At 43.7% G+C, this 13,289-nt stretch overlaps 2 protein-coding genes across 3 annotated transcripts in view; one reads left to right on the forward strand and one right to left on the reverse strand.

Annotated features, from left to right (window-relative positions):
- Positions 1-8: 8 nt before the first annotated feature.
- Positions 9-13,205, reverse strand: mrpl45 (mitochondrial ribosomal protein L45). Of its 2 annotated transcripts, none has more exons than XM_061829366.1 (9): positions 13,087-13,205; positions 9,271-9,355; positions 4,608-4,806; positions 3,308-3,425; positions 2,693-2,791; positions 2,337-2,385; positions 2,124-2,273; positions 413-586; positions 9-316 (listed from the first exon to the last, which is right to left on the reverse strand). In XM_061829366.1, the coding sequence occupies exons 1-9, from the start codon at positions 13,095-13,097 to the stop codon at positions 218-220; spliced, it is 984 nt and encodes a 327-aa protein (XP_061685350.1). In that variant the 5' UTR covers positions 13,098-13,205; the 3' UTR covers positions 9-217. The 2 variants fall into 2 exon arrangements, with proteins under 2 accessions (XP_061685350.1, XP_061685349.1); XM_061829365.1 differs by lacking the exon at positions 13,087-13,205 and adding an exon at positions 9,897-10,092.
- The window catches only part of npepps (aminopeptidase puromycin sensitive), a 30,348-nt gene continuing 29,220 nt past the window's right edge, over positions 12,162-13,289 (forward strand). Inside the window, exon 1 of the mRNA XM_061829364.1 lies at positions 12,162-12,570. Within this exon, the coding sequence (XP_061685348.1) occupies positions 12,283-12,570 (288 nt within the window). The 5' untranslated portion in view covers positions 12,162-12,282. The remainder of the gene's footprint in view (positions 12,571-13,289) is intronic.

The raw sequence follows: 13,289 nt of genomic DNA on the forward strand, positions 1-13,289 counted from the left end.
CTTACAACTTCTGAACATCAATTTTATTTGCTTTTTTTTTTGACACCTCAATTTGAATTATTAAAACAGACAAAAAAAAAAGACAGCTGAGTCTAATTTGGGAAAAACATATTTTGACAACCAAAAAGTGCTCCAGAAGTGGACTCAAGAATTACAAGTCTGGTAATTTTAACACATACTACAGTTACTGGAAGATGCAGCAGCACCGCCTGGAGGCTCATTTTGACCACTGCACTGCCTCCGCTTTGGGAACTTGGTAGTTGAGGGCGTCAAATTCTTCACTAGGCTTTAGGTCGGGACCAGGAATCATAACAGTCTGAGGGGGAAAAAAAACAAAATAAAGAAAAAAAGTTAACCTCGAAAGTGCCCTGAAAGATTAACTGATATTTACCCGATTCCTATTATTGCTTACTTTAATTATGGGATCCTTGGCGGGGGCCCAGGACGGCACAATCTTCCCGTGGAGTCGCCAGCGTCCGTAGGGGTTCACAAGATGCCGCTCCATGACCAAATACTCCAAAACATCTTTGGGCTGCTCTTCGCTGCCCAGCATCAACCGTCCGAACCGGTCATAGATGGCCAGAGTCTACGGGACGACAGCATCAATGGAACTGTACAGATGGTAGTTTGCCCTACCAATATCTGGATCTAATACAAAACATTTTAAGGCCTCTTCCATCAAATGTTAAGACTTGTAATTCAATAAATGTATTCAGAAGGTGTGGGTTCACATTATATTACCTTATTTTAAAACATTTGATTACATAATTGGAAGTATTTTTAAAGACTTATGTTGTTGAAGGCAGTTTCACTTCCTGTCCCCTTCCTAAAATGCTCCATGCAAAAATGTAGTCACAGCCCTAATATAGAGTTCGTGCACCTACGTCACCTAAGTCACGTGGCTGGCCATACTGCCAGTCAAGCAAAGCATTTCTCAATGCTAAGTCGGTTGGAGACGACGCGAAAATATGTCTTCTAGCATGACGCCCAAAGTTTTGTCCGATATCGTTAAACATTTAGAAGGTGATAATAAACGAAGCTATGTGGAAAAATGAGACACTTGGCATAGAGGACCCATATTTAATGCCGAAGTTGATGTTTTCGCCGATAAAATTTGGACTCTGAACCTGCTTCCGCTTGTCTTGGACAACTGGATCTACACATGTATCTGGTGAATAAGTCGTCGAGATTTACACAGAAAAGTTTGAAAACGTATAAAAGTCTGGACCCATTCAAATACTTCGTTGCTGCATCTGTTCTCAATCAAAAATAAATCCCACATAGTGATGGAGCCACTCAGATTTTTTTTCAATACAAATACCAATAATTAAATAAATGTCCCTGGTTTTACACAAACTCGCATTCATTAACTATGATTGGGGAAAAAAAAGACGACGGGTTGACGGCTTGTGAACGAGGAAGCGTGTTGCGGCCACACGTTACACTTTGGTAAACCTCTCCGTGACAGATGTTTTTTTTTTTTTTTAAAATATGCATTGTTCTCAAATAAGTCCAATGCGTATTTAAAAAACAAAACAAAGAAAAAAAAAAGAAAAAAAAAGAAAAAACGCTGGGATAGGCTTCAGCCCCCGTACACGGACGCATGTTGCGGCCACATCTTAACCTACGTAAACCTGTGTGACCAAAGGTTTATTTTCTTTTTTGAATACGCATTGGACTGATTTGAGAACAATGCATATTAAAAAATAAAATTAAAAAAAACGTCTTTTTTTTTAACGCATTGTTCTCAAATGAGCCAAATTGGCATTCTAAATACTTCTTGGGAATTTGAGACTGAGAATAATAATTCCTCCCTGAAATGAAGTGATCGCTAGACAGTCATTTGTATTTCATTGGGTACCATTCATCACATTTAACTGCCAAAATCCATCGATCTTTTTTCGTCTTTTCAGATGATATTCTATAGAATGAGCTCTTTGAATATCTGTCTTGTCTGTTGTAACAACCAAACGCACAACAAGTCTTTGGCATTGTCAATATTCTGCTCCGGTTCAATGTCCCCCACACTGTCGAGCAGCTCTTTTTGACCGGCAATATGGCGCCGTGAAAACGGTGACGTCAGGTGTGCGATCTCGATAGTTGAGCCGGCATGAGGATCTCACCTGTTTAGAATGCATGCGGACCGTCACCTGGCCGTACAGGTTGCCCTTAGAAACCATGTCGGGGCTGCGGGCGTGTACCACGCGGGGCGGCTCCAGCGACTCCACATAGCGCCAGCGCAGAGTCTTGTACCGGTTGCCCCGCGTCATCTCCTGCCACGGACACCAGCTGCATAATGGTATTTGGTTTTGTAGGAGGAGTTAAGGAGAACTTACCGGGTAACATCGCTCCGTCACCAATGAGTGAAGCTTCTCTTTGTTAAATCTGGAGAAGACAAGTCCCAAAAACGTTTTAGTTTTATTTTCACCGATAAGTTAAGCTTTTTCTTTGCCTTTTTGGGGGATGGAAGGGGACAAAGAAGGAGCATTCTCATTGAAGGAAAGGAGCAGGCCAGATGCGGCCCTTGGATCATAACTTGCCCAATCTTGGGTTAACTTCTTTTTACACTTACAAGACCATTAGGCAGGTTGAAACACTACTTGTACAGTTGGTCAAAGTTTTAAGACAGCAAATATAGAGCATCCCGAGAAGGCTGTGACCAGCATTAAGAGGTTCTAGTGTGATTACGTACATGCACAGTGCGTTGTGAGCCTCGATGAAGATTTCCTGGGCTTGTTCAGCAAAATCTTTGGAGGAGAACGCAGAGTCATACTCTTTGATCTTCCGTATCCTGCGAGGATGACAAATAATTGAGGTGAGTCCCGATTTGTCCATCTGTGAAAAACGTCTGGAAAATTTCTAAAAAATGTTCCCGAGAAATTTTCAAGGGAAGTTAATGTGGGGAATTTAGGAAGTAACCAAAATTGGAAACTCTCTATTGGAATTCATCAGAATTAACTGGTAGTTTAATACAAAGTTATCATAGGCGAGCATAAATCATTTTATTTTACTGTTACCAGCCACTTAACCAAAATAAGTTAAAAAGCCCAACATTTCAAAATATTCACTTGCAGGTCAAACTTCAAGTTTTAAATATTCTATTGATCCAATGTACTCATTTAAAACAGGAAAGTTGCGTTCATGTCTCCCTTTACGAGCCAACCAGGTTGGTAAATTTCCACTTTACTCCCATTTATTCATATATATATTTCATTTAATACCCATAGAAAGTTTACAACTTTGAAAATCCCCAGAATTTGACTCTCCTAGTTGTGACAAGAGAGGACAAATGGCGAGACAATCTTACGCCAGCTGCGAAGAGGCACTCTGTCGCAGCTGCTCGGTACGCTGCTTTAAGCCTTCTTTGGACATCGAGGAAAGACGAGCGTCGCCCTCGGGGGGGATGTAGGGGTCAAAGATTCCCGCTAGAAGAGGATTACACGCTTTAAAGAAGACATACGGTGAAAAGCTGCGATATAGCAATTCATCTTTCAGTATATTGCATTTAAGATTTGTATTGTTTTTTTTTTTCTCCACTAGGTTTTTACAGAACTCAGAACAGGTCTCATTTTAGAATTGACAAGCTACAGTGCAGTTCCATGTTGTGGCAGACAGCACTGAGCTCTATTGATAATTCAGAGAAATAAGAAGCAGAGATGGTCCCCAAATAAGATGCAATAATAGCCATTATTCCCCATTCAGCTATGAGAATGTATGCAGTATCATTAGACCTCTGAGTAATGTTGAACTATCTTTGAAATAAATAAGTACCTGTACATAAACAATTCACAATATCAAGGCTGTGTTGCACAAAGCTTTTGCCCGCTTTGACAATTTTCATGTGAAGGCATTTTTGGTTATTGCACCATAGATAACCACGTTTTCACAATATGCATGTTCACACGCCCATATGCCAGCTCTATGGGATATTGTCCCACAAGTCCAACACGTGTTAGGACAGTGTCGTAAAGTGTCATGGTAGTGGTCGGTGAGTGATGCCATACTAAAGTCCTCAATAGCACACAGATGCTGCCTGCGCAATATTGGAAATAAATGAAGCTTCGCTTTGTGCAGCTGTCCTTGTTCCGATCTGCCATTCGTAAGGCTATTGAACGTATTGACACTGGCGGAGTTAGTTTTGGCTATCGTCTTGAACCTATTCTGAATTTAAGCCAGTCAGGTGGTCCCAGGTTTGGTTTCTCCTGAGGTCATCATAACACTTGATTGAACAAGATGTTTGTGTTATGATAAAAATTTAAGAAAGACATTGAAAAAGCAGTTTTGGTCCATTTTCAGTGACTTCGAAATCTGCACTAACTCGAGTGGGCCACCGTCTACATGTAGGTGATGACTTGACACTGTGACGTAGTGGCATTAATGTGAGACCCTGAAGACCTCCGCCCCCAAATAAATAAAAATCCAAGATTATCCGCATAGATAGGTGATTCCCCAAGTAGCTAAGCGCAAATTTGTGTGTGTGTGTGTGGTGTGTGTGGGGGGGTTGGGCTGTAGTCATTGCTCGCACAGACCAGAAAGAATGTGAGGAAACGCCGCCACCACCACACACACACAAACACATCTTAAGAGTTCAGAGAAAAGCACATTACCAGTACAGGCAATGTTGATAGGTCTCTCCATGTACTCCTGCCGAAACACGATGCCAGCTGCTCGGGCCTTGGCCTCGGGGTTGACATCCCGCTTGCCCTTCAGGCCCACGGCCGGGGGGATGAAGTATCGCTTCTTGGTCCGCACAGGCACTAAAAGCGGGACAGGGTGCCGCCATACATCTGCTGCTGTTTTGGCAGCCTGGTCAGAGGACAACAGATGATGAAAGTTATATACAGCTATATATTTTGATTTGTTAATATTGGGAGAGAAAAAAGTATTTTATCCTTTTTTTTTTTTAACATTACATGCACTCAGCTGGAAAGCGTGAGCCTCACAGTTCTGAGGTCCCTGGCTCAATCCTGGCCCCGCCTGTGTGGAAGTTGCATGTTCTCCCCCTGCCTGCGTGGGTTTTTTCCGGGTACTCCGGTTTCCTCCTTCTTCTTCTTTTCCTTTCGGCTTGTCCCGTTAGGGGTCGCCACAGCGTGTCATCTTTTGCCATCTTAGCCTATCTCCTGCATCTTCCTCTGTAACCCCAACTGCCCTCATGTCTTCCCTCACCACATCCATAAACCTTCTCTTTGGTCTTCCTCTCGCTCTTTTGCCTGGGAGCTCCATCCTCAGCATCCTTCTACCAATATACTCACTCTCACGCCTCTGAACATGTCCAAACCATCGAAGTCTGCTCTCTCGAATCTTGTCTCCAAAACATCCAGCTTTGGCTGTCCCTCTAATGAGCTCATTTCTAATCCTATCCAACCTGGTCACTCCGAGCGAGAACCTCAACATCTTCATTTCTGCCACCTCCAGTTCAGCTTCCTGTTGTTTCTTCAGTGCCACTGTCTCTAATCCGTACATCATGGCCGGCCTCACCACTGTTTTGTAAACTTTGCCCTTCATCCTAGCAGACACTCTTCTGTCACATAACACACCAGACACCTTTCGCCAGCTGTTCCAACCTGCTTGGACCCGTTTCTTCACTTCCTGACCACACTCTCCATTGCTCTGTATTGTTGACCCCAAGTATTTGAAGTCGTCGACCCTCGCTATCTCTTCTCCCTGTAGCCTCACTCTTCCCCCTCCACTTTTCTCATTCACGCACATATATTCTGTTTTACTTCGGCTAATCTTCATTCCTCTCCTTTCCAGTGCATGTCTCCATCTTTCCAATTGTTCCTCTGCATGCTCCCTGCTTTCACTGCATATGACAATATCATCTGCGAACATCATGGTCCAAGGGGATTCCAGTCTAACCTCATCTGTCAGCCTATCCATTACCACTGCAAACAGGAAGGGGCTCAGAGCTGATCCCTGATGCAGTCCCACCTCCACCTTAAATTCCTCTGTCACACCTAAGGCACACCTCACCATTGTTCTGCTGCCATCATACATGTCCTGTACTATTTTAACATACTTCTCTGCCACACCAGACTTACGCATGCAGTACCACAGTTCCTCTCTTGGTACTCTGTCATAGGCTTTCTCTAGATCCACAAAGACGCAATGTAGCTCCTTCTGACCTTCTCTGTACTTTTCCACGAGCATCCTCAAGGCAAATAATGCATCTGTGGTACTCTTTCTAGGCATGAAACCATACTGTTGCTCGCAGATACTTACTTCTGTCCTGAGTCTAGCCTCCACTACTCTTTCCCATAACTTCATTGTGTGGCTCATCAACTTTATTCCTCTATAGTTCCCACAGCTCTGAACATCCCCTTTGTTCTTAAAAATGGGAACTAGAAAACTTTTCCGCCATTCTTCAGGCATCTTTTCGCCCGCTAGTATTCTGTTGAATAAGTTGGTCAAAAACTCCACAGCCATCTCTCCAAATTGCTTCCATACCTCTACCGGTATGTCATCAGGACCAACTGCCTTTCCAGTTTTCATCCTTTGTAGTGCCTTTCTGACTTCCCCCTTAGTAATCATTTCCACTTCCTGGTCCTTCACTCTTGCCTCTTCAACTCTTCCTTCTCTCTCATTTTCTTCATTCATCAACTTCTCAAAGTATTCTTTCCATCTATTTAGTACACTACCGGCACCAGTCAACACATTTCCATCTCTATCCTTAATCACCCTGACCTGCTGCACATCCTTCCCATCTCTATCCCTCTGTCTGGCCAACCTGTAGAGATCCTTTTCTCCTTCTTTCGTGTCCAACCTGGTGTACATGTCTTCATATGCCTCTTGTTTAGCTTTTGCCACCTCTACCTTTGCCCTACGTCGCATCTCGATGTACTCCTTTCGCCTCTCCTCAGTCCTCTCAGTATCCCACTTCTTCTTCGCTAATCTCTTTCCTTGTATGACTCCCTGTATTTTGGGGTTCCACCACCAAGTCTCCTTCTCCCCTTTCCTACCAGATGACACACCAAGTACTCTCCTGCCTGTCTCTCTGATCACCTTGGCTGTCGTCGTCCAGTCTTCCGGGAGCTTCGGTTGTCCATCGAGAGCCTGTCTCACCTCTTTCCGGAAGGCCGCACGACATTCTTCCTTTCTCAGCTTCCACCACATGGTTCTCTGCTCTACCTTTGTCTTCTTAATCTTCCTACCCACCACCAGAATCATCCTACATACTACCATCCTATGCTGTCGAGCTACACTCTCCCCTACCACTACTTTACAGTCAGTAACCTCCTTCAGATTACATCGTCTGCACAAAATATAATCTACCTGCGTGGTTCTACCTCCGCTCTTGTAGGTCACTATATGTTCCTCCCTCTTCTGGAAATAAGTGTTCACTACAGCCATCTCCATCCTTTTTGCAAAGTCCACCACCATCTGCCCTTCAAAGTTCCTTTCCTGGATGCCGTACTTACCCATCACTTCTTCATCGCCCCTGTTTCCTTTACCAATATGTCCATTACAATCTGCACCAATCACAACTCTCTCGCTGTCTGGGATGCTCAGAACTACTTCATCTAGTTCCTTCCAGAATTTCTCTTTCAACTCTAGGTCACATCCTACCTGTGGTGCATAGCCGCTAACCACATTATACATAACACCCTCAATTTCAAATTTTAGTCTCATCACGCGATCTGATACTCTTTTCACCTCCAAGACATTCTTAGCCAGCTGTTCCTTTAAAATAACCCCTACTCCATTTCTCTTCCCATCTACTCCGTGGTAGAATAATTTAAACCCTGCTCCCAAACTTCTAGCCTTACTACCTTTCCACCTGCTCTCTTGGATGCACAGAATATCAACCTTTCTCCTAATCATCATGTCAACCAACTCCTGTGCTTTTCCTGTCATAGTCCCAACATTCAAAGTCCCTACACTCAGTTGTAGGCTCTGTGCATTCCTCTTTTTCTTCTGACGCTGGATCCGGTTTCCTCCTCTTCTTTGTCTTCGACTCCGGTTTCCTCCCACATCCCAAAAACATGCAATACTAATTGGACACTCTAAATTGCCCCTAGGTGTGTGCGGCTGTTTGTCTCCATGTGCCCTGCGATTGGCTGGCAACCAGTTCTGGGTATAGTTCTGGGTCCGCCTCCTGCCTGTTAACAGCTGGGATTGGGTCCAGCACCCCCCACAACCCTTGTGAAGATAAGTGGCTAAGAAAAAGGGTGGATGGATAAAACAACCCTATCATGTTATCAATTAACAAGAAAATTGGAGAGAAAATTCCACAATCATGGGAAAATTTTCCATAATTTCATTCAAAAAGTTACATTGGGAGCTATGAATGCCCAAATTTCCTTGATTCTTGCTGTCAGTTTTCAGGTCTGGTGCCTGTCAGTTTCCTCTTGAAAACATCCCAAAGATTCTCAATGGTGTTTAGATCAGGCGAGTGAGCTAGATAGTTTAAGCACTGTGATGGCATTGGCATCAAAGCCGGTTTTGGTGCTTCTCGGGGTTAGTGCAGGGGCCAGGTCCTGCTGAGAGATTAAATTTGTATATCCATACAGATCCTCAGCAAAGGGAATCATGAAATTCTAAAACATTCTGGTAGACTGTTGCGGTAACTTTGAATCTAAGAAAGCAGTGTTTACACACACCTTGTACATTCAATTTTGAGGGGGGAAAGGGTCTGTATAAGACAATTCTGTGTCCTGTTAGTGTGTCTATGCATGCTGGGGTCACGATACTTAATGAATCAAAGGGGGAAAAAATGTAAAAATATTAAGAATAAAAAATGAATAACGTTACTTGGACCAACGAAGTAAAAGGGGAGATCAACTTACTAGAACTTCGAGTAAGTTTAATTGATCAGGAATTACTAACTCCGAATAGAATTAATATATGAACACGGAAGAAAAATGCAGAAACCAAGTACTACCATTTTACAACAAACAACAAAAGTTAATCTGTGTATCTTTGTTGTTTGAGAGATTAAATAACTCATAAATAAGCGGCAACGAAACATTCTAACGTTGGTATGCACTGTGGGCAAAACAAAAAAAGACCATGTCGGTACTCCAATCAGTGTTTTATTCAATATATGTGTAAATATTGTAATCATTATTTTTCCCGTTAAATATACTGTATGTGCACAAAGTTGTCCTCCACTTGCTGTAAGGACAACTAGCTAAAGCTAACGCTATGTGAGCTCCAGCAATGACTTCGTTTTATTTCACAATTTGGCAACAGCGAGTCCAACGGAGTGAGAGCGATCAGCCCAAGGTCCGGTAAAAACATTCTAAAGGTGAGTAAAACTGTCGTTTTTACCTTAAAAGTACTCCATGTCGCTCCCTGGAACGCCACTAGCATCCTCGTTGCGGGGGCCGCCATGTTGCTGTAATTTGAGCTGAAGCTGTTGGAAAAACATTTCGGTACGAGTTTCGAACGCATCCTTTGGACACACACATATTATCGAAAATAAAGCTTACGGTATATTTTTAAAATTGGTTATAAAATATTTATATTTATATGCAGTATATGAAAACCAGAGGTGGCACGTAGATGTGCAGATAATTGTGTAAAAAAAAAATAGTCAAAAATGTTTTTTTTTCCACGACACTCTTTTTGATAAATGGCAAATTGAAAATTTAACCCGATAAGTATTTCGGGGAGCAAAATCCTTATTGAAGTTTGATATAGTAACATAAACTCATGCACACAATTGGTTGTAAACAAATACATTAACGTCACTTTGACACAGGAGACATCTTTATGAGTGAAGGGAAAAAAAAAAACAAAAAGAATCCCCTCCCCGCAAAAAATTAAAACCACGGTTTCAAATGAAATACCTCAAATATTTGAAAATTTGAAAAGTACTGTAGATCCTCATTTTATGCGGGTAACATTTTGCCTGATCTCAAAGGATAAAGACTTATGATGATGATTATTCTTACATGCTCTTATCCTTCCGACCAGCTGTATTGGTGAGTCCATTTTTTTTCATCCATATTTATTCCTCCAAATCTTTCCGAAACGTATTTGTACTTGTGTTTCATTATTTCAGTTTGTTGTACGGCATGCAAGTGCCGGCGTGGACAAAAAAAGTCGAGGTGCTGTGACGTCTCGTGCGCGTCCACGCCAGTGCGCGCTCCCAGCACAATAAAGAACACGCGACCGTGACGTCACAGTGATCATGGCCGCGTGCACGAGTGCAGACAAAGGGTGCGAGGACAAAACTGGCGTGACATCAGACATGCACCCCATGCACTCCGCCTTTTGCCGCTTTTTCAATTAACTATTTTTTACGGTCACAAATGTCATTCCATTTGAGAAAGGACCGAAATAAATATATATTTTATAAATATATATATTTTTAATCAGTCTTGCAGTGTTGAATATATTGTAATATATCAGGCTGCGTAACACGTGCATGCACAATAAGCAACACGTCCGTGGATTAAGTGAGTATATGAATGATTTAATGACTGCAACACTGTTAAAACATTATCATTAGTCCAGTTCCCGTTTGACATATTTACTTCATGCATTGGAAAAAAAAAAGATGAAATAATTCTAAACAATCAAAAATACAGTGTCTTCTTGTTTTTGACATGATTCAGATAATAGCTATCCAAAATTACCGTCAAGTCAGAATTATTATTTTGACAAATATGACACTGGGTAATTTTTTTTATTCCAAACTAATTAAGTCTAAATGTATTGTACTCACCTTGTGAAGTTATTTCAGTGATTTGTTTCTGAATACATAAAATATATTTGAAGATAGGGGCTGATAATTGCAGATTTAGTGAGTGTGTCGCCGTTGCCGAGGACTAACTCATTGCTGGCAGGCTGGCACGGGGCAGCCGAGCTGTTTGGGTTCTCCAAGTCCCGCATGTGAGGGCACACCTCAGTGCCCAGAGCAAACCCATGCAAACTCCACACAGGCAGGGGCCAAGATTGAACCTGGAACCACTGCCCTCCAGTTGCATCACCGTGCTGGTGCACCGTGCCAAAAGTGGCAGCACGGTGGATCAGCTGGTAAAGCGTTAGCCTCACAGTTCTGAGGACCTGAGTTCAATTCCGGGCCCGCCTGTGTGGAGTTTACACGTTCTCCCCGTGCCTGTGTGGGTTTTCTCCGGGCATTCCGATTTCCTCCCACATCCCCAAAACAACATTGATTGCAAACTCTAAATTTCCCCAGAGTGAGATTGTAAGTGCGGCTGTTTGTCTCAATGTGCCCTGCAATTGCCTGGCAACCAGTTCAGGGTGTACCCCGCCTCCTGCCCATTGACAGCTGGGATAGGCTCCAGCACTCCCTGTGACCCTTGCGAGGATAAGCGGCGAAGAGAATGGATGGATGGATATACACAATATGGCAGTACGGTGGATCATCTGGTAAAGCCATTGACCTCACAGTTCTGAGGTCCCAAATTCAATCCCGAACCCACCTGTGTGGAGTTTGCATGTTCTTCCCGTGCCTGCATGGGTTTTCTCCGGGCATTCCGATTTCCTCCCACATCCCAAAAACAACATTAATTGGAAACTCTAAATTCCCCCTAAGTGAGACTGTAAGTGCGGCTGTTTGTCTCGATGTGCCCTCCGATTTCCTGGCAACCAGTTCAAGGTGTACCCCGCCTTCTGCCCATTGACAGCTGGGATAGGCTCCAGCACTCCCTGTGACCCTCGCGAGGATAAGCGACAAAGAAAATGCATGGAGGGATGGACGGACGGACCCAAAAGTGGGTCAAACACAAGTAGCTGTCAGAGGGGCCTTTTATGGACACTTGAATGACAAAACCAAGGTATTTTTTTCAAATGAAATTGACACTTTTATACTGAATCCATATTATAGAATTATTCTAAGGAGGAGAAAGTAGCCAGAATATGGGACCTTTAAGATAATTTCACGCGACAGTGACATTAAATGTTAAGACACCAAAGAACTGCACTGGTTTAAAAAAAAAAATACAGCCACCAGAGAGAGCCAGTGTTTCACACTTGAGAGTCACGGAGCGAGTTTTCAGATTCCAAATAATGACGCGCACACTTTAGTTTCTTTGCGTCTTGAAATAATTGTTGACATGAGATTTGTTTGGGTGAATGGCGTTTTTTTTTCCACTGGCTCTATGTGTATTTTGGAAGTTTGGTGGACGGAGGGATCGTGGGAGTGAGGCGGTCGGTGGGTGGGGGGGGTGGGGGGGTGATGTGGCGGGGGAGTATTCCTGCCGTCGCTTCGGATTGGAACCTCGGAAGTTTTGCCTTTGACAGGAGGAGGTTCGCTCGCTGAGAAAGAGAAAGAGAGAGAGAGAGAGAGAGAGAGAGAAAGACTTCCGGTTGATGTCGCTCCTCCTGAGCCGCACGCTCACGCAGTCCTCCCTGCTGCTGGTGCAAAGAATCAGTGGCCGACGAACGCCGAGTGTCTTCCCCTGTGCACTAATACGAGTCCTGCAACTCATTGTAGATACGAAGACGGTGAGAGCGGCCGCTCAGTGTTCAGCAGCCATGGCCAAAAGGAGGCCCTTCGAGCGGCTACCCACGGACGTGTACCCTGTCAACTACGGGCTCTGTCTGCAGCCCGACCTGGTGAACTTCACTTTCGGCGGCAAGCTGCAGGCGATGGTCGAGGTACGTGGAGCGCAGACGTACACGCCACGCCTGTCATTCAATGCACGCTGGGCTTTTTCCCATTATGTAAGACTTATATTAGCCACTTGTCAAGTAGCGAGCTTGTGAGTTACCCTACCTGTCTTAGCCTCACAAAACACTCGTCAAATGGAAGTCATGTGGCGATGTGGTCATTTTTCTTACAAGCTGTCACCAATTTTTAATCGTTATATTCCAATTTGCGCACAGTTTGTGTGACTAGACAGTGTCAAGACTTGTACTCAAGCGTTAGCGTAGCAGTTAGCTGTTAGCACGCTTGCTAACCGCTTGTCAGTGCGCGTAATTATTATGATTATTTATCAGCGGTTAAGCGCTGTTGATCACAGGTGATTGACAGTAAACCCCTGCTTGCAGTAGTGGTAATAATGGGAATCGTTTACTATTATTATACACAGTAATTGAATGGATACTTGCGGGTAGGCTAGCTGGCTAGTGTTTGCTAAATCACGATGGCAGGGTCACGTCGCCTCCTCCCACCTCGAGCACATCTCACTCCCAACTGGGGCCAACTTGTTTCCCGGACACGCCGAATGATGGATGGCCGCCCGTGTTGTTAAGTTACGATTCGGTCCGTGAGCCGCCCTGTAGAAACATCAACCCCGCTGGTTGCTACTGTGCCTCTTATAAGAGCTGTCACATAACAGACTATGACAGACAAAAGAAAATAACGAGCCTGTTTT

Source organism: Syngnathoides biaculeatus, chromosome 9, assembly GCF_019802595.1.
Source record: "Syngnathoides biaculeatus isolate LvHL_M chromosome 9, ASM1980259v1, whole genome shotgun sequence".
Taxonomy (NCBI): Eukaryota; Metazoa; Chordata; class Actinopteri; order Syngnathiformes; family Syngnathidae; genus Syngnathoides; species Syngnathoides biaculeatus.

Coding starts and splice junctions, on each gene's coding strand:
- mrpl45 (XM_061829365.1), bottom strand. CDS start 9,946: ATGAAAAAAAATGGACTCACCAATACAGCTGGTCGGAAGGATAAGAGC. Junction 3,426..4,607: donor TATCAACATTGCCTGTACTG/GTAATGTGCTTT, acceptor ATCCTCTTCTAG/CGGGAATCTTTGACCCCTAC. Junction 2,386..2,692: donor GCTCACAACGCACTGTGCAT/GTACGTAATCAC, acceptor TGTCTTCTCCAG/ATTTAACAAAGAGAAGCTTC.